We start from the raw sequence: 21,663 nt of genomic DNA, 5'->3' as shown, positions 1-21,663 counted from the left end.
ATTTTCTATTCTTCTGCCAATTTCATCTGCCATCTTTATGCCCACTTGCACAGTTTGTCTCTATCCTTTTGGGTGCCCCCTGAATCTTGCTAACCCACCTTTCATCAAGACAGCTGGCTGCACCTCACTCCACCTCTTCATCACAATTGAATAAATAGCTGAGGCTCCCTGTGTCACGTCCCAAAGACAAAAAAAATCAACGTAGATGTATTATCGAAGTATGAAGATGTCACACTGTCATGAGGCTCATTTTCTTGCAGGAAAATAAGGAAATTCAATAGAATTTATGGAAACTATACATAAAAAGACTGACAGACAACCAATGCACAAAAAAAGACAAAGTGTGCGAACTGAGGAATAAATAATACTGAGAACATGAGTTGTAGAGTCTTTGAAAGTGAGTTGTAGGTTGTGGAATCAGTTCAGAGTTGAGGTGAGTGAAATTATCCACACTGGTCCAGGAGCCTGATGGTTGCAGGGTAATGATGTTTCTGACCTTATAGTGTGGGACCTGAGGTTTCCACAGGACTATTGTGGAGCTAAAAATGAGCCACCTATTGCAATTCTGTGATTTCTGTTGATCAATTCCATATTCCATACCAACATAATTCCCCTAAGCTGGTGCACACTTACCTTGTGCAATACATACAGGTATGCGATATGGTTTCATGTAATAATTTATCAAACTCCTCCTGGAAACTCAATGACCTTTGGCTCATAAGGGAAGCTGAGATGATAGCTAGGAACTACAGGGAGGTAGTCACCCCTAGGTTGCAGGAGGCAGGTGAACGGTCGACCGTCAGGACAGGGAAGGCAGCCTATGGCCAGACCCCTCAATGACAAGAATACCATTTTGAATTCTGTTGGGGGGTGGTAGGAAGACCTAACAGGGGGACCACAGTGATCGGATCTCTGGCGCTGTGGCTCAGAAGGGAAGGGGACAGAGGAGGAATGCAGTGGTGATTGGGTATTCCAGTGTTACAGGAGTAGATAGGGGATGCAACCAAGATGGTATGTTGTCACCCCAGTGCCAGGGTCAGATTGTGTCCACAACATTCTAACGGTGGAGGGTGAGCAGCCAGACATCTTGGTACATACTGGCACCGATTACATAGGAAGGAAAAGAGAGGAGCTCCTAAATCGAGAATTTAGAGAGCTAATTAGAAAGCTGAATAGCAGGACCTCCAGGGTAACTATCTCTGGATTGCTGCATGTGCCATTGAAGGTGAGAATAGGATGATTTGGCAGGTGAATGCGTGGCTGAGGAACTGGTGCAGGGGGCAGGGTTTCAGATTTCTGTATCATTAGGATCTCTTTTGGGGAAGGTATGACCTGTACAAAAAGGACGGGCTACACCTGAACCCAATGAGCACCAATATCCTTGTGGGCAGGTTTGCTGAGCTTTGGGGAGGGTTTAAACTAATTTGGCAGGAGGATGGGAACCAGAGGTTGGTTGACCAGCAGAGGTAGTCTATAGTGAGACTGTCAGAAAGGACAAGCGAATGATAGGGTAAAATTGCAGTCAGTGGGAAGGGGGACAAGTACAGGGCTGAAAGTGTTATATTCGAAAGCACGCAGTATAAGAAATAAGGTAGATGATCTTGTAGCACATTTCAGAAATTGGGAGGTATGATGTGTGTATCACGGAGTCATGGCTGAAAGACAATTGTAGTTGGGAGCTTAATATCCAAGGATACACAATCTATCAAAAGGAAAGGCGGGTAGGCAGAGGAGGAGGAGAGGCTCTGCTGGTAAAAAATGAAATCAAATCATTAGAAAGAGGTGATATTGGATTGGAAGATGTAGAGTTAATAAACTGCAAGAGTAAGAAAACCCTAATGGGAATTATTGATAGGCTTCTGAACAGTAGCCAGGATGTGGTCTATATATTACAGTGCAAGATAGAAAAAGCATGTCAAAAAGGCAACGTTATGTTAGTAATGGGGAATTTCAATATGCAGATAGTTAGGAAAATCCAGTTGATGCTGGATCCCAAGAGAGAGAACTTGTGGAATGCCTCCAAGATGGCTTTTTGGAGCAGCTGTGTTTGAACCCATTAGGGGATCAGCAACTCTGGTTGTGCAATGAACTGGATATGCTTGGGAGCTTAAGGTAATGGAACGCTTAGGTAACGATGATCATAATATGATAGAATTCACCCTCTAATTTGAGAGGGAGAAGTCTATCATATTATGATCACTGTTACCTAAGCGTTCCATTACCTTAAGTCAGATGTATCAGTATTCCAGTGGAGTAAAGGGAATTACAGAGGCATGAGAGAGGAGCTGCCCAAAGTTGATTGGGAGGCACACTAGCAGGGATTGTGGCAGTACAGCAATGGCTGGAGTTTCTGGGTGCAACTTGGAAGGCACAGGATAGATATACCCAAAAAAAAACAAAGTATTATAAAGGTAGAATGATGCAACTGTGGCAGATAGAGGAAGTTAAAGCCAACATAAAAGCAAAAGACAGGTGATAGCATTATCAAGGATGTCTTTCACCCTAACCATGGACTTTTTACTCTCCTCCCATCTGGTAGGCGCTACAGGAGCCTCCGCTCCCACACCAGCAGGCACAGGAACAGCTTCTTCCCTGAGGCTGTGACCCTGCTGAACCTCTCATCACAGCGCTAAGCAGTATTACACCCATATTGTACTGTCTCAGTACTTTTATATTTGTGGTGCTGTAACACATACTTTTTATTCGCAGTTATTTTGTAAATAACACTATTCTTTGCATTTCTGGTCAGATGCTAACTGCATTTCATTGACTTTGTATTTGTACTCAGCACAATGACAATAAAGTTGAATCTAATCTAATAGAGCAAAATTAATGAGAAATAGGAGGGTTGGGAAAATTTTAAAGCCAACAGAAGTCAAGTAAGAAAGACCACGGGGGGTGGGGGGGGAGAAGATGGAATATAATATTGGATATGATATTAGATATTGGACCACTGGAAAATTATGCTGGAGAGGTAGTAATAGAGGACAAGGAAATGACGGACAAACTGAATAAATATTTTGCATCAGTCTTCACTGAGGAAGACACTAGCAGTATGCGGGAAGTTCATGGATGTCGGGCCGGAGGTTTGTGTAGTTGTATTTACTAAGGTCAAGGTGCTTGGGGAGCTGAAAGGTCTGATAAATCTCCCAGACAAGATGGACTACACAGCAGGGTTCTGAAAGATGTGGCCAAAGAGATTGTGGAGGCATTAGTAATGGTCTTTCAAGAATCGATTCTGATATGGTTCCAGACATCTGGGAAATTGCGAATGTCACTCCACTCCTCAAGAAGGAGGCAGCAGAAAGGAAACTATAGGTCAGTTAACCAGATTTCAGTGTTGGGAAGATGTTGGAGCCCATTGTTAAGAATGTGTTTTCAGGGTACTTAGAGGCAAAGTCAGCATGGTTTCCTTAAGGAAATATCTTGCCTGACATGTATTTGGAATTCTTTGAGGAAATAACAAGCAGGATAGACAAAGGAGAATTGGTGGATGTTTTGTACTTGGATTTTCAGAAGGCCTTTGACAAGGTGCTGCACAGGAGGCTACTAAACAAGTTAAGAGCCCAGGATGTCACAGGAAAGATACCGGCACGGATAGAGCATTGACTGGTTGACAGGAGGCAGGAGTGGGAACGAAGGGAGCCTTTTTGGATTGGCCGCTGGTGACTAATGGTGTTCCACAAGGGTCTGTGTTGGGACCGATTCTTTTTGCGTTGTATGCCTACGAATTGGATGATGAAATTGATGGCTTTGTGGCCAAGTCTGCAGGTGATACAAAGATAGGTGGAGGGGCAGATAGGGTTGAGATAGGAGAGAGGTTGAAGAAGGACTTAGACAGATTAAGAGAGTGGACAGAGGTGGCAAATGGACAGTGTCAGGAAGTGTGTGGCCATGCACTTTGGTAGAAGGAATATAAGCATAGACTATTTTCTAAATGGAGTGAAAGTTCAAAAATCTGAGGTGCAAAGGGACTTAGAAATCCTTGTGCAGGATTACTTAAGGGTTAACTTGCAGGTTGAATCGATGGTGAGGAAAGTGAATGCAATGTTAGCATTCATTTCGAGGGGACTAGAATATAAAAGTGATAATATTGAGGCTGTGCAAGGCACTGGCAAGACCTCACTTGTAGAGTATTGTGAGCAGTTTTGGGACCTTTATCTAAGAAAGAATGTGCCGACATTGGAGAGGGTTCAGAGGAGATGTCACGAGAATGTTCCTGGGAATGAACGTTTTACCACAGGAGCAGTGATTGAAGACTCAGGGCCTGTACTCTCCGGAATTTAGAAGAATGATGTCGAGGGGCGGAAATCACATTGAAACCGATTGTATGTTGAAAGGCATAGACAGAGTGGATATGAAGAGGATGTTTCCTATGGTGGGGGGGGGGGAGTCTAGGATCAGATGACAGAGCTTCAAAATAGAGGGATGTCCATTTTGAACAGAGATAAGGGGGAAATTCTTTAGCCAGAGGGTGGTGAATCTGTGGAATTCATTGCCCAAGCGGCTATGGAAGTTGATAGGTTCTTGATTAGTCAGGGTGTGAAAGGTTATGGGGAATGGGGTTAAGAGGGAAATGGATCAGCATGATGAAATGGCAGAGCAGACTCGATGGGCTGAATGGCCTAATTCTGCTCCTTTGTCTTTTGGCCCTATGGAAATCCAAGTACACCACATCTACTTGTATTCATGTTAACTGTTACGTCCAAAGAACCCTACCCAATTAGTGAATCAAAGTCTCCCATTCATGGAACCAGCTTTGGGTTGTTTAATGATTTGAGTATGGCTTCTACCAATGTAGGAAGTTGGAACCGAGAGTAATGTTTAACAGGACCGACAACAGGGGAATGCAGAAAGCACTGAAAACACTCAGCAGGGCAGGCAGCATCAATAGAAAGAGAAGAGTGAATCAATCGGGTGCAAGACCCTTCATCAGAACGACAAGCCTCTGACCTGTTCCCCATTCCGCAGATGCTGCCTGAGATGCTGTGTGCCTGTCCTGGTTTTCTTTCTGGCCTCTGGAACTCAATGCAGCTGCAAAAAGGGTGGCTATATTTCATTGGGAGTTTGAGGAGATTTGGAATATCAGCTGAAATACTGGAAAGTTTCTACAGATGTACTGTGGAGAGCATTCCAACTGGCTGCATCACTGTCTGGTATGGGGGGGTGGGGACGGCTACTGTACAGGACCGAGTCAGCTGCAGCGTGTTGTAAACTTAGTCAGCTCCATCGTTAAAGACCCCCACCACCCAGGACAAGCTCTCTTCTCATTGATACCATCGGGAAGAAGGTCCAGGAGCCTGAAGGCACACACTCAATGATTCAGGAACAGCTGCTTTCCCCCTGCCCTACAATGTCCGAATGGACATTAAACCTACGAACACTACCTCACTACTTTTTCATTTCTGTTTTTGCACGACTTATTTAATTTAACTATTTAACACTTACTGTATTTTACAGCTAGCTATGATCATGTATTGTACTGCTGATGCAGTTAACACATTTCATAACATCTGCCGGTGATATTAAACCTGATTCTGATTCTGACTGCATTTCTTTTTATTTTCAACTGCATATCTCAACCCCTGTAAACCCACTGGTGCCTCTGCTAACCTGATGAACAGGAGAGCCCCCTCCTATATGCTGGGCGGGTGAACAGCCTCTCGGCCGGCAGGATCTCTGAGGATTCCCTTCCCGACGAATGGAGCCTCTCCCAGGGTGGATCTGTCGCAGACTCTGCTGCCTGGGTGGTCTGAGTTCAACTCAGCCTCGACACAGGGCAGGAGGACGGTTCCTTCCCGCTCAGCTCACCGCTGTTTCAGCAAGAATTCCCTCCCGTGCTCACAGAGGAGGTAAGCAGCTGACTGCGCCCCAGCCCGTTGTCATACAGAGAGAGAAGACCTTTGTCTTGTAGATGAGTAGTGTGAGAACAATACGGCCACGTGAACGAGTCTGCACCAACCCCAGCTCCGGTCGGCCCTTGTGTTTCCATGGTTTCTCCCCAGCACTGCGACAGGAACATCACAGCAAAGCCTCGGACTGTTGGGATACACTAAAGGAATTGAAAATGAACAACCAAAACTATGTGTGTTCATTGACCACTGTAAATTGCAGAGTGAGGGGGTCGAATCTGGCCAGGGAGTTGATAGGAACATGGGGAGAATAATGTAGGTTTGAGTGGGGGAACACCTGGGTCAGGCCCAGAAGAAGACTGACACACCTCTCGATCCCCACTCCTACCCCTCATCCACATTGGGTGAGCAAAGATCAGGAGAACAAGGCTGAAGTGCCTTGGCCTAGTCTGATGTTCGTGTATTAATTCATCTCCGTTGCCTCGACTCTGAGCACAAAAGGACATAGGTCGCTGATGTGGCAGCACTGGGTGATGAAGAAGTGTTTGGCACAGTGACCTTCATGTCAGGAGCTGGAATGTTATGATGCAGTTGTACAAGCCGTGGCTGAGGCCGCACTGAAATACTGAGTACAGTTCTGTCCCGTTACAGAAAAGACATGGTTAACCTGGAAAGAATGCAGTCAAGATTTGCAAGGATGTTCAAAGTTCAAAGTAAATTTATTGTGGGCATTCACAGTAAATACAGAGAATCACCTTAGACTCCATAAGACTTAGAACAGAATTAGGCCATTAACCCCCTCGAGTCTGTTCCACTGTTTCATCACGGCTGATCCTTTTCCCTCTCAACCCCAATCTCCTGCCCTCTCCCCATAACCTTTCATGCCTTGACTACTCAAGAACCTGTCAACCTCTGCCTTAAATGCACCCAATAACCTGGCCTCCACGGCTCCCTGTAGCAATGGATTTCACAGATTCGTTGGGCACGGACTAGAAGGGCCGAGATGGCCTGTTTCCATGCTGTAATTGTTATATTCACCACTCTCTGGCTATAGAAATTCCTCCTCACCTCCGTTCTAAGTGGACATCTCTCTATTCTGAGGCTGTGGCCTCCCCCACAAGAGGAAGCATCCTCCCCACCTCCATTCTATCCCTGCCTTTCAACATTCAATACGCTTCATTGGGATCCCCACTCATTCTTCTAAACTGCAGTGAGTAAAGGCCTAAAGCCATCAATCACTCCTCATATGATAAGCCTTTTGCTCCCAGCATCATCCTTGTGAACCTCCTCTGAACCCTGTCCAATGTCAGCACATCCTTTCTCAGATAAGGGGCCCAAAATGACTCACAATACTCCAGGTGAGGCCTTGCCAGTGCCTAATAAAGCCTCAGGATTACATCTTTGCTTTTGTATTCTAGGCCTCTCTAAATGAATGCTAACATTGCATTTGGCTTCCTCATTACCAACTCAAACTGCAAAATTAACCTTTAGGGAATCCTACACGAGGACTCCCAAGTCCCTTTGCACCTCGGATTTCTGAACTTTCTTCTGTTTAGAAAACAGTCTATGATTTCATTCCTTCTGCCAAAGTGCACGGCCACACACTTCCCGACACTATTCCATTTGCCACTTCTTTTCCTACTCCCCTAATCTGCTCAAGTGCTTCTGCAGACTCCCTGCTTCCTCAACACTACCTGGCCTGCACCTATCTTCATTTCAATCCGCAAACTTGGCTACAAAGCCATCAATGAAGAATTGCACACAGCGAAGGTGGATGAACAACCGAACCGAGAAAGACAACAAATTGTGCAAATACAAAAAAAACAACATAATAATACGAATAAATAAACATCGAGAACATGAGTTGTAGAGTAATTGAAAGTGAGTCCATAGGCTGTGGAATCAGTTCAGTGTTGGGATGAGTGAAGTTATCCCATCTGGTTGAGGGGTAACAATTCTTCCCAAACCCGGTGGTGTGGGACCTGTGACTCCTTCCTGATGATAATATTGAGAAGACAGCGTTGCCTGAATGGTGGGAGGCCTTGAAGATGGATGCTGCTTTCCTGAAAGTGTTCCTTGTCGATGTACTCAACTTTGTGGAGGGCTTTATCTGTGATGGACTGGGCTATATCCACTAGCGTTTTTGGGGGATTTTCCATTCAAAGACATTGCTGTCTCTATACCAGGTTTTTATGCAATCAGTCAGTATGCTTGCCCCCACACATCTATAAAAATTTGTAATAGTGTTAGATGACATATTGAATCTTCTCAAATTTTGAAGAAAATAAAGGCAGTGCTATGTCTTCTTTGTTACATGCTGGAACTCAAGGGCCTGAATTATAAGGAGAGACTGGGCAGGCATTCCCTGAAGGTAGGAGACCGAGATGTGACTTTCACAGAGGCATAGCTGGTTTGGATGCACACAGTCTTTTTCCAAATGAAAGGGAACCAAAAACTAGAGGGCATAGGTTTACGATGAAAGGGGAAGGATTTAAAATTGTACCTGAGAGGGCAGGTTTTCAGCTGGAGGATGGAATATGGTAGGATCTGCCACGGAAGTAGCTGTAGCAGGTACAACAACTACATTTAAAATACTTTTGGACAGGTAAGCTAGAGGGAACTGGGCCAACAGAGAGCAAATGAGATCAACATAGGAGGGCGTCTTCGTCAGCACGGAGGATTTGGACCGAGCGGCTTGCGTCTGCGCTGGATTACTTTCTTCAGCAGCCCTTTCAGATACTTTCAATTGGTCTGAGGCTGATTGTGGTCCTAACTTCCAACCAATTTCTTCATCGATATCTCTGATAGTGGTCCTAGCCTCGCACCTAATGGCATGAACATTGAGAATCTTCCAGTGTCCTGAGGAAGGGAAGAAGTCAGAGCAATATGGTGGGGGAGGGGAAGTACAAGGCGGTAGGCGACGGGTGAGACCGGGAGGTGGGGGAGGGGAAGTAGGAGGCGGTAGGCGACGGGTGAGACCGGGAGGTGGGGGAGGGGGAGTAGGAGGCGGTAGGCGACAGGTGAGACCGGGAGGTGGGGGAGGGGAAGTAGGAGGCGGTAGGCGACGGGTGAGACCGGGAGGTGGGGGAGGGGAAGTAGGAGGCGGTAGGCGACGGGTGAGACCGGGAGGTGGGGGAGGGGAAGTAGGAGGCGGTAGGCGACGGGTGAGACCGGGAGGTGGGGGAGGGGGAGTAGGAGGCGGTAGGCGACGGGTGAGACCGGGAGGTGGGGGAGGGGAAGTACGAGGCGGTAGGCGACGGGTGAGACCGGGAGGTGGGGGAGGGGAAGTACGAGGCGGTAGGCGACGGGTGAGACCGGGAGGTGGGGGAGGGGAAGTACGAGGCGGTAGGCGACGGGTGAGACCGGGAGGTGGGGGAGGGGAAGTACGAGGCGGTAGGCGACGGGTGAGACTGGGAGGTGGGGGAGGGGAAGTACGAGGCGGTAGGTGACAGGTGAGACTGGGAGATGGGGAGGGGTGAATTAAAGAGCTGGTGAAAGTGATAACGGGCTGGAGAAGATGGAATCTGATAGGAGAAGATGGAATCTGATAGGAGAAGATAGAAGATCATGGAAGAAAGGGGAGGGGAAGAGCACCAGAGAGAGGTGACAGTAAGGTAAGCAGATAAGGAGAGAGAGGGAAATGGGAATGGGGAATGGTGAAGGGGGAGCATTTCCGTAAGTTCAAGAAATCGATGTTCATGCGATCAGGTTGGAGGCTACCCAGATAGAATATAAAGTGTTGCTCCTCCAACCTGAGTGTGACGGCTGAGGCCGGGAGGTGGGGGAGGGGAAGTACGAGGCGGTAGGTGACGGTAGTTAGAGGAGACCGTGGACTGACATGTCAGTATGGGAATGGGATGTGGAATTAAAACAGGTGGCCACGGGGAGATCCTGCTTTCTCTGGCGGACGGAGCGTAGGTGCTTGGCAAAGCGATCTCCCAGTCTGCGTCGGGTCTCACTGATATACAGGAGGCCACACCGGGAGCACCAAATGACCCCAACAGACTCACAGGTGAAGTGATGCCTTGCCTGGAAGGACTGTTTAGGGCCCGGAATGGTAGTGAGGGAGGAGGTGTAGGACAGGTGTAGCACTCGTTCCGCTTGCAAGGATAAGTACCAGGAGGGAGGTCAGTGAGGAGGGACAAGTGGACAAATGAATTGTGTAGGAGCAATCCCTGTGGAAAGCAGAAAGCGGAGGAGGGGGAAGATGTGCTTGGTAGTGGGATCCCATTGGAGGTGGTGGAAGTTATGGAGAAGCACTGGACATGGAGGCTGGTGGGATGATAGGTGAGGACCAGTGGAACCCTATCCCTGGTGGGGTGAGGACAGACGTATGCTAAATGAAGAGATGCAGTTGAGGGCAACATTGATGGTGGAGGAAGGGAAGCCCCTTTCTTTGAAGAAGGAAGACATACCCTTAACTCTGCTATGAAAAGCCTCATCTTAAGAGCAGATTCAGCGGAGACAGAGGAATTGAAAGAATTGAGAGAATATGTGTTAGTGGAATGCTAACACAGCCCACAGAAGTTGGAGATGATCCCTTGAATTTGGAGTTTGGTGGAACGTAAGGAATGGAACGTAAGGAACACCGTTCCTGCTCTATCTGGGACAGGGTGGAGAACAAAGGTCCTCTCCATTGGAGAGTGACCAATGGATAACAAAAGAATATCTGCAGATTCTTGTGTCTCTAAAAATATAAAACCTATGACAAAACTCCAATCGAGTCCCGGAAAATCTAGGACACATCCCTTAGGAAGCATCTCACACCATAGAGATCATCCTGTATGGATGTATCGCGGCTTGGCATGGTAAATGCTCGGCCCGACACCACACTGCAGACCATCATGAAGAAAGAGCATTTCCTCCATGGATTCTACCTACACCTCAGTGCCTCAGGACAGCAGCCACTATAATGATGCTCAAGTGGATTCCTAACCTCACAATCCATCTTGATCTGATGCCTACACTGCACTCTTTCTGTAACACTTTATTCTGTTATTGTTTCCCCTCACACCACCTCTATGTATTGACGCGGTGAAATGATCTGTACGGGTGACATGCAAAATAAAGTCTTTCATTGTACTTCACTACATAAGACATAGGGATAGAATTAGGCCACTCGGTCCATTGAGTCTGCTCCGCCATTCCATCGTGGCTGCTTTACTATTCCTCTCAATCCCGTTCTCCTTGAAACCTCTGACATCCTGACTAACCAAAGGGAGGGGGAGGGAGGGAACGTCGACTCAGACCATGAGAGGCCTGCATCGGGCATTTTCATGCCTTACATGTCTGTGTGGGGTGCCACTCCTCGCACAGACACTAGAGCAATGTGTGGTTAAGTGCCTTGCTCAAGGACACAAACATGCTGCCACAGCTGAGGCTCGAACTACTGACCTTCAGATCACTAGACAAACGCCTTAACCACTTAGCCACATGCCCAACCAAGAACCTGTCAAACTCCACTTTAAACATACTCAATGACTTGATGGATGTCCGTGGCAATTAATTCCACAGATTCACCACCCTCTGGCTAAAGAAATGACCTAATGTCTATCCTAAATGGACATCTCTGCATTCTGAGGCTGTGTCTTCTGGTCCTAGACTCCCCCACTATAGGAAACATCCTCTCCACATCCACTCTTTCTGGGCCTTTTAATATTCATTAGGTTTCAGTGAAGTCCCCCTTTATTCAAAGTTCAAGGTAACAGTACATATAAATGATCATATACCCCCGGAGATTCATTTTCTTGTGGGCATACTCAATAAATCCAATAACCATAATAGAATCAATGAAAGACTGCACCAACAGGCTAGACAACCAGCGTGAAAACACACCAAACTGTGCAAATACAAAAACAAGAAATTATTTTCAATTCCAGTGAGTACAGGCCCAGAGCCATCAAACACTCTTCATATGTTAACTCTTTCATTCCTGGAATCATTCTTGAGGCATCCCTCTGGACTCTCTCCAATGCCAAGTCTTAGATAAGGGCCCAAAACTGTTCACAATACTTCAAGTGTAGTCTAACCAGTGCCTTATAAAGCCTTAGCATCACATCTTTGCTCTTATATTCTAGTCCTCTCCAAATGAATGCTAATATTGCATTGGCCTTCCTTACCACCAACTCAATCTGCACATTAACCTTTAGGGAATCATGCAAAAGGACTCCCAACCCCCTTTGCAACTCTGATTTTGGAATTTACTCAACATTTAGAAAATAATCTTCCCAACCACTGAAGTCAGGCTAACTGGCCTGTAACTTTCTTTCTTCTGCCTCCTTAGTTTCTTAAAGAGTGGAGTGACATTTGCAATGTTCCAGTCATCTGGAACCATTCCAGAATTTAGTGATTCTTGAACCATCACTGATAATGCCCCCACAATCTCTTCAGCTAACTCTTTCAGCACCTTGGGCTGAAGACCGTCTGGTCCAGATAACTTCTCTACCTTCAGACTTTTCAGCTTCCCAAGCAACTTCTCCTTAATAGCTACTACACTCACTTATATCTCCTAACACTATTTATTAGACTTATTGTCATTCAGATTTTCTCTATTTATCATGTATTGCATTGTACTGCTGCCTTAAATTAATGAATTTCATGACATATGTTGGTGATATTTAGGAGGGTCTCCTAAATAGAAGAGTCTCGTCCTGAAACGTCGACTGTACCTCTTCCTAGAGATGCTGCCTGGCCTGCTGCGTACACCAGCAACTTTGATGTGTGTTGCTTGAATTTCCAGCATCTGCAGAATTCCTGTTGTTTAAGTTTGTTTACCATTTCTTTGTCCCCCATTACTACCTATCCTAATTTTTCAGCAGTCTGATATCCACTCTCACCTGACTTTTATTCTTTATATGTCTGAAAAACTTCTGGTATTTTCTGTGATATTATTGGCTAGCTTACCTTCATATTTCATCTTTTCTCTCCTTATTTTTTATAGTTGCTTTCTATTGATTTTTTAAAAAACTTCACAATCCTCTAGCTTCCCACTATTTTTTGATTTGTTATATGCCCTCTCTTTTGCTTTTATGCTATCTTTGACTCCTTTTGTCAGCCACGGTTGCTTTTAGAATACATGTGACAATAATAAACTAATTCTATGTGCTAAGGTGATGAAATAATCTGTTTGATTCGCTTGCAACACAATGTTTTTCCACTGTACGTAGGTATATGTGACGGTAATAGGCCAATTACCAGTTTTAAGAGGTGGCTGGCGTGCGTAGCAAGCAACCCTGTTATGGTGGCATGGATTACCCAGAACCTCCGTGTCGTGGAAAGCGCCCGATCACTATAGAATGAGCATGCCGGAGGAACTCAGCGCCTATGGAGATGAATGAATAGGCGGCGTTTCGAGCCGAGACGGTTCATTCACAATTTCCCTGCAGAAGGAGCAGGGGCGCATGCGCGAAAGCCACCCGGGGAAGTGATTTCATAAGCATGCGCAGTGCGCCCTCCGACATCGGCGCTTTTCGAAGGTTAGCGGCAGGTAGGAACGGAGTACAGGGGCACAGTTCCAGTCACCAACAAGAGCGGCCTCCGGTTACCGGAGAACCGATCCAAGTTCCGGAGGCACCGCGGGCCGCCGTACGCTCTTATGCCGACGCTCCCTCACCCCCCGCACCCGTGACCCCAGGGACTTGCCCGCTTTGTTCTCCAGTCCGGCCCATCGTGCATTGCGGGGCTCAGGCCGCGCATGCGTATTTTCTTGGCGCTGTTATCCATACAGCAGTTCCTACAGCGCTATGCATAATGGGTAATAAGCCGGCCATCGATTGCAGTACTTCTGCCTATTAACTAAATCTGTAAATGCAGATAGCCTGATTCGGGCCTATGGCCTCCACAGACCTGACCGGTATTCAAATGCCGTAGTTGGGACTACTGTAATACCAAAAATTATTTCAAATATAAAAGCAGAAAACGGGAGACAGTTAATGTTTCCGACCTGAGCTATTATGACTGATGGTCCCATAATTAAAATGTTTACAGCATTTTATGGTGTTATTTTGACTTCCAACACCTGCAACATTTTAATTTCGAAAACCAAAAATCTTAATTTCGTTCTGAAAGAATAAACTTAAGATTCTCGGATTCAATGAACCTAGGTGCTAACTATATCAACTGAACACTGTGTAAGCAATTTTTTCTTTGTGGTAGTTTGCCAGTCAGCTTCATTCTACTTCTCCTCTTTCTTGGGCATTCGCCCAAATGGAACAACTCTATTTATAGTGTACATTACAAAGTCATGGTTGAAAGATAATCACAGCTGGGAGCTTAATATCCAAGGATACATGTCATATTGAAAGTGAGTGGGCAAAGGGGGTGGGTTGGCCTTGTTGGTAAAAAGACAACTGAATTCTAAGCCTTAAAAAGAAGTGACATAGGATCGGAAGATGTAGAATCCTTATGGGGAGAATCGATAAACTATAAGGGTAAAAGATCCTGATGGGAATTAGATATAGGCCTCTGAACAGTACCTCATCCCTGGGGTAGAAATTACAATGGGAGATAGAAAAGGGATGTGAAATGGGCAGTGTTATGGTAGTCATGGGGAAATTCAATGTGCAGGTAGTTAGGGAAAATCAGATTTGTACTGGATTGCAAGAGAAAGGATTTATAGAATGCCTATAAGATGGCTTTTTAAGAGCAGTTTGTGGTTCATCCCACTAAGGGAAAGACAATTCTGGACTGGGTTTGTGTCATGAACCAGATTTGATTAGGAAGCTTAAGGTTTGATTAGGAACCCTTAGGAGGCAGTGATCATAATATGATAGAAGTCATCCTGCAGTTTGAGAGGGAGAAGATAAAATTGGATGTATTAGTATTATAGTTGAGTAAAGATAATAATAGAGGCATGAGAGGCCAAAACTGATTGGGAAGGGACACCAGCAGTGACAGTGATAAAGCAGCATTGGCTGGAGTTTCTAGGAATAATTCAGAAGATACAGGTTCAGTTTATTCCAAAGAAGCATATGTCAGGGGTAAGTTTTTACACAGAGAGTGGTGAGTGCTTGGAATGGGCTGCCGGTAACGGTAGTGGAGGCGGATACAATAGGGTCTTTTAAGAGACTCCTGGATAGGTACATGGAGTTTAGAAAAATAGAGGGCTGTGGGAAACTTGAGGTAATTTGTAAGGTAAGTATGTGTTCGGCACAGCATTATGGACTGAAGGGCCTGTATTGTGCTGTAGGTTTTCTATGTTTCTATATTTCTAGAAGCAGAAACATTCTAAAGGGAGGCTGAGGCAACCATGGCCAACAAGGGAATTCAAGGATGAACTCAGCAGGTCGGGCAGCATCAGTCAGAAACGATCAGTCAAGACAAAGGGTTCCAGCCCGAAAAGTCGACTCATCATTTCTGACTGATGCTGCCTGACCTGCTGAGTTCATCTAGCGTACTGAAAGTGTTGCTTTGATCACAGCATCTGCAGATTATTTTGTGTTTTAGGGAAGTCAAGGGTAGTCTAAAATCAAAAGAGAGCAAAAATGAGGAACCTAGATGATTGGGACGTTTTTAAAAACCAACAGAAGGCAACTAAAAGTGCAATAAGGAGAGAAAAATTGAATCACAAAGGTAAGCTAGCCATTAATATAAAAGATGATAGCAAAAGGATTTTCAGATATATAAAGAGTAAAAGAGAAGCAAGAATGGATATCAGACACTGGAAAATGACACTGGAGGGGTCGTAATGGGGGACAAAGAAATGGCAGATGAACTTAATAAGTACTTTGCATTACTCTTCACAGTGGAAGAAAGTCACGAGTGTCAGGGACCAGAAGTGAGTGTAGTTGCTGTTACTACAGAGAAGGTGCTTGGGAAGCTGAAAGGTCTGAAGGTAGATAGGTCACCAGGACCAGAGGTGTACACCCCAGGGTTCTGAAAAAGGTGGATGAAGAGATTGTGGAGGTATTAGTAATGATCAGTCAAGAATCACTGATCCTGGAATGGTTCCAGAGTGGGGGCATAGTCAAAGGAGAGTCAGTGGGTGTTGTGTACTTGGATTTTCAGAAGGCCTTTGACAAGCTGCCACACATGAGGCTGCTGAACCAGATAAGAGCACTATGGTATTACAGGAAAGATGCTACCATGGATAGAAGATTAGCTAACTGAGGGGAGGCAAAGAATGGGAATAAAATGGGACTTTTCTGGTTAGCTGCCGGGGACTAGTGGTGTTCCACAGGGGTTGGAGTTGGGTCCTCTCCTCTCCATATGATATGGTATGTTACTAATATGAATAACGGAATTGATGGCTTTGTGGCTAAATCTGCAGGTGGTACGTAGATAACTGGAGAAGCAGATAGTTTGGAGGAAGAGAGTCTCCAGAGGACTTGGATAGATTAGGAGAATGGGCAAAGAAGTGGCAGTATTCCATCTGGTGATGCACTTTGATAAAAAGTATAATGGTTTGGACTATTTTCTAAATGGGGAACAAATTTAAACACTGGAGGGGCAAAAGGACTTGAAAATCTTCATGCAGGACTCCCTAAAAGTTAAATTGCAGGTTGAGTCAGTGGTGAGGAAGGCAAATGCAATGTTAGCATTCATTTTGTGAGGACTAGAATATAAAGGCAAGAATGTAACTCTGAGGCTTCATAAGGCATCATTCAGACAACATTTGAAATGTAGTGAGCAGTTTTGGGCCTCTGATCTAAGAAAGGATACTTTATACTTTATTGTCGCCAAACAATTGATACTAGAACGTACAATCATCACAGCGATATTTGATTCTGTGCTTCCCGCTCCCTGGAGTACAAATCAATAGTAAATATTAAAAGTATAAATTATAAATCATAAATAGAAAATAGAAAAATGGAAAGTAAGGTAGTGCAAAAAAACCAAGAGGCAGGTCCGGATATTTGGAGGGTACGGCCCAGATCCAGTCAGGATCCGTTCAGCAGTCTTATCACAGTTGGAAAGAAGCTGTTCCCAAAACTGGCCGTATGATTCTTCAAGCTCCTGAGCCTTCTCTTGGAGGGAAGAGGGACGAAAAGTGTGTTGGCTGGGTGGGTCATGTCCTTGATTATCCTGGCAGCACTGCTCCGACAGCGTGCGGTGTAAAGTGAGTCCACAGACGGAAGATTGGTTTGTGTGATGTGCTGCACTGTGTTCACGATCTTCTGCAGCTTCTTCCAGTCTTGGACAGGACAACTTCCATACCAGGTTGTGATGCACCCTAGAAGAATGCTTTCTACAGTGCATCTATAAAAATTAGTGAGGGTTTCAGGGGTCAGGCCAAATTTCTTTAGTTTTCTCAGGAAGTAAAGGCGCTGGTGGGCCTTCTTGGCAGTGAACTCTGCTTGGTTGGACCAAGTCAGGTCATTTGTGATATTGACCCCGAGGAACTTAAAGCTTTTGACCTGTTCCACTTGCGCACCACCGATGTAAATTGGGTCGTGCGGTCCGCTACTCCTTCTGAAGTCAACAACCAATTCCTTCGTCTTGCTGACATTGAGGGATATGTTATTGTCTTCGCACCATGCCACCAGGTTCTTAATTTGTACTGGCAATGGAGAGAGTCCAGAGGAGGTTCAGGAGAATTATCCTGGGAATGAAAGGGTTAACATGTAAGAAATGTTTAACGGCTCTGGGCCGGTACTCACTGGAGTTTAGAAGAATGGGGTGGATCATATTGAACGTTGAAATGGCTAGATAGACTGGACGTAGTGGAACCAGAAGGCACAGCCTCCGATTTGAAAAACATCCCTTTAGAAAAGAGATGAGGAAGTATTTCTTTAGCCAGAGGGTGATGAATGTGTGGAATTCATTGCCACAGACAACTGTGGAGGCGAAGTCATTGGGTGTATTTAAAGTGGAAGTCGATAGGTTCTTGATTCGTAAAGGTGTCAAAGGTTACAGGGAGAAGGCAGGAGAACACTCTGAGAGGAAAATTGGATCAGCCAAGATGCGGTGGAGGTGCTGAATAGCCTAGTTCTCCTATGTCTTATTAGGATAGCTAATGATTATTAGCAGATCCCCTCTCAAATTCCTACACTCCCAGGTGTACCACCCAGCTTTTCCGATCTAAAGGAAATCCATCATCCCATGAATTATTCCAGGATATCTTCCCGACTCATCTCCAGATTATGCTCAGGGGCGTCCACCCATCAGCATAAAGATTCCTGCATCACCTCCAACACCGCAGCAAACTCTAGCCGTTCCATTGGGACTTGTTCATTGTGTTCCTTTCCGGAGTAGGACCTAGGCTTCTGACATGCAATCATCTAACACACACAGTTCGCCATCACAACTCCGATTATCTCCTTTTTTTTCCCCAAATTGCTGTCTTATCGTAATAACGGTTTTAAAACAAACTATTTTACAGGGTATAATAAGTGGTGGATTGTGTATGAGAATCTCAAACCCAACATCTCATCAGATCTTCAGTGTTCTCCAGCTCCTGAATCTCGTTGATCTTTGAACCATGGAGTGGGACTTGCTTGTCTTTTGCAAAGCAGTGAGACACACTCAGCTCAACTGAAAGTGTCCTGCACTCTTCCTGGAATGAGGTTTAATCCAGCGACACAGCCAGGGAAGACCATGAGGGGAGAGCATAAGCAGGTAAAACCAAGCATGTGTCGTGTGTGTGTGTGAGAGAGAGAGAGAAATTTCCGTGAACTGACTTGGGAAGGAGCCACGCAGAACGTAATTTTCTTCAGATCTCTGAAGGAGCAGGAAAAGTTTCCTTGATAAAAGTGATCGGTCAGTCTAGATTCCAGTGCTGTGGGGGTGGGGGGGAGAGTAATTCCCCCATTTCATCTGGAATTTGGTGCAACCACAGTGAAAAGCTTCATTATGGAGTCAGACTTTGCCTGTTTTGTGTCTGGAAAAATATTCACTGACTTATCCTCCCGTTGGAAACAACATGGTCTTTTCATCGATATCACAGGCCTCTGAGCATATCTTCAACTGGGGATACATTATTCTCCTGCTCCCAGTGTGAGAACAGTTTGCTCTGTCTCTAATCTAATGAGACACAAGAGAACTGACGTGGAGAGATTATTCATCTGTTCAGTGCATGAGAAGGGATTCACTCAATCATCTAGCCCGATGAAGCACGAGCAAGGTCACGCGTTCACCTGCTCCGAGTGCGGGAGGGGATTCACTCGCTCGTCCAGCCTGATGAGGCACCAGGAGGTTCACACCGGCGAGCGGCCGTTCACGTGCACCGAGTGCGGGAGGGGATTCACTCGGTCCTCCAGCCTGATGAGGCACCAGCAGGTTCACACCGGCGAGCGGCCATTCACCTGCTTTGAGTGCGGGAGGGGATTCACTCGGTCGTCCAGCCTGATGAGGCACCAGCAGGTTCACAGCGAGGAGGGCCCCTTCATCTGCTCCGACTGTGGGAAGGGATTCACTCGGCTGGCCAACCTGCTGACGCACCAGCGGGTTCACAGTGGGGAGAAACTGTTTGTCTGCACCGACTGTGGGAAGGGATTTACGCAGTCATCCAACCTGCTGACACATCAGCACATTCACACCGGGGAGCGGCCGTTCACCTGCTCCGAGTGCGGGAAGGGATTCACGCGCTCGTCAGACTTGATAATACACCAGCGGATTCACACCGGGGAGAGGCCGTTCACTTGCAATGAGTGCGGGAAGGGGTTCACGCAGTCGTCCAACCTCCTGCGACACCAGCGCGTGCACACTGGGGAGAGGCCGTTCACCTGCTCTGAGTGTGGGAGAGAATTCACCCGGTCGTCCCATCTGCTGAGACACCAGCGAGTTCACACTGAGGGGAAAGTTTAGACATGGGTCACCCCGAATATTTAACTGTAGCTGCAGCTGAGCTGGCAGCAGGCTTACCAGTGACCGCGGGCGCTCGATTCTGCAGCTCATCAGAGCCGGGACTGAACCCCAGGCTTTGGCCCCGACTCGGGTTCGTTTCTGCTGGTGTCGGTCACCCCTACAACTGGGATGGAGTTTAATATTCTGGATCCACGTCAAATCCACCCATTGTGTTTGAAACACTGTGCCTCAAACATTTAACTGATGCAGAGAATTCTCCAAAAGAGAGTGCACAGGGACAAGGGCCATTCAGCCCATCGATGACTGCTAGAATTTCAGCTGCACGCCATTTCCATCCATCATAACTGCCTAAAATCTCCAGGAACCTCTCTTGTCCTTTGACGTTATGTTTGTAAATGCACCCCCACGTTTGCCTTAATCCCTCCCGCTCTGTGAGTGAACAGGCTTCCGGTGAATTCCCTGCAGGACTTTCTGCAGACCGAGGACAAGACTAGGACTGGATGGTGTCTTGTCTTTGGGAGAATTTACCAGTGTGGCAACTCTTTACTCCCAGCTCCTTACAACATTCCAATTTAGATTTCTGTATCCCACATGTTGTACATCGAAACGTACAGTGAAACAAGTCGCTGGTGTCAACAACCAACACAACCTAAAGAACACAACCCCGACTGTCACCATACTAGCGCCAACACAACATGTCCATGGTGCTCGGAACACTGAACACAATGACAGACAAAAGAACAACAGTAGAATAAGCAACACACATCAAAGTTGCTGGTGAACGCAGCAGGCCAGGCAGCATCTCGAGAAAGAGGTACAGTCAATGTTTCAGGCCGAGACCCTTCGTCAGGACTAACTGAAGGAAGAGCTAGTAAGAGATTTGAAAGTGGGAGGGGGAGGGGGAGATCCAAAATGATAGGAGAAGACAGGAGGGGGAGGGATGGAGCCAAGAGCTGGACAGCTGATTGGCAAAAGGGATACGAGAGGATCATGGGACAGGAGGCCCAGGGAGAAGGAAAGGTGGGGGGAGCCCCAGAGGATGGGCAAGGGGTATAGTCAAAGGGACAGAGGGAGAAAAAGCAGAGAAAGAAAGAATGTATGTATATAAATAAATAACGGATGGGGTACGAGGGGGAGGTGGGGCATTAGCGGAAGTTTGAGAAGTCGATGTTCATGCCATCAGGTTGGAGGCTACCCAGACGGAATATAAGGTGTTGTTCCTCCAACCCGAGTGTGGCTTCATCTTTACAGTAGAGGAGGCCGTGGATAGACATGTCAGAATGGGAATGGGATGTGGAATATAAATGTGTGGCCACTGGGAGATCCTGCTTTCTCTGGCGGACAGAGCATAGGTGTTCAGCAAAATGATCTCCCAGTCTGCGTCAGGTCTCACCAATGTATAGAAGGCTGCATCGGGAGCACCACCATTCAGGGCCCCAGACAGTCCTTCCAGGTGAGGCGACACTTCACCTGTGAATCGGCTGCTGTGATATACTGCGTCCGGTGCTCCTGATGCAGCCTTCTATGTATTGACTTTGACTTCTCAAACTTCCGCTAATGCCCCACCTCCCCCTCGTACCCCATCCGTTATTTATTTATTTATAGACACACATTCTTTTACTCTCTGTCCTTTTTCTCCCTCTGTCCCTCACCCCTTGCCCATCCTCTGGGTTTCTCCCCCTCCCCCTTTTCTTTCTCCCTGGACCTCCTGTCCCATGATCCTCTCATATCCCTTTTGCCAATCAGCTGTCCAGCTCTTGGCTCCATCCCTCCCCCTCCTGTCTTCTCCTATCATTTTGGATCTCCCCTTCCCCCTCCCCCTCCCACTTTCAAATCTCTTACTAGCTCTTCCTTCAGTTAGTCCTGACGAAGGGTCTCGGCCCGAAACGTTGACTGTACCTCTTCCTAGAGATGCTGCCTGGCCTGCTGCGTTCACCAGCAACTTTGATGGCTGTTGCTTGAATTTCCAGCATCTGCAGAATTCCTCGTGTGAGAGTAGAATAAGCCCCTTTTCTGCCTCCCTGGCTCCCATCCGCACGCACCAACTCCAGAACAAAGTTTCCTGCGA

The 21,663-nt window shown here is 46.4% G+C and overlaps 1 protein-coding gene across 1 annotated transcript in view; it reads left to right on the top strand.

The window, feature by feature from the left end:
* The window catches only part of LOC140204033 (uncharacterized), a 119,817-nt gene that overhangs the window by 26,083 nt on the left and 72,071 nt on the right, over nucleotides 1–21,663 (top strand). The window contains exon 3 of the mRNA XM_072270283.1: nucleotides 18,909–19,589. Within this exon, the coding sequence (XP_072126384.1) occupies nucleotides 18,909–19,589 (681 nt within the window). The remainder of the gene's footprint in view (nucleotides 1–18,908; nucleotides 19,590–21,663) is intronic.

The sequence above is a fragment of the Mobula birostris genome, chromosome 10, assembly GCF_030028105.1.
Source record: "Mobula birostris isolate sMobBir1 chromosome 10, sMobBir1.hap1, whole genome shotgun sequence".
NCBI lineage: Eukaryota > Metazoa > Chordata > Chondrichthyes > Myliobatiformes > Myliobatidae > Mobula > Mobula birostris.
The sequence above is the reverse complement of the archived record's forward strand: the minus strand, read 5'-3'. Positions and strand labels throughout refer to the sequence as shown.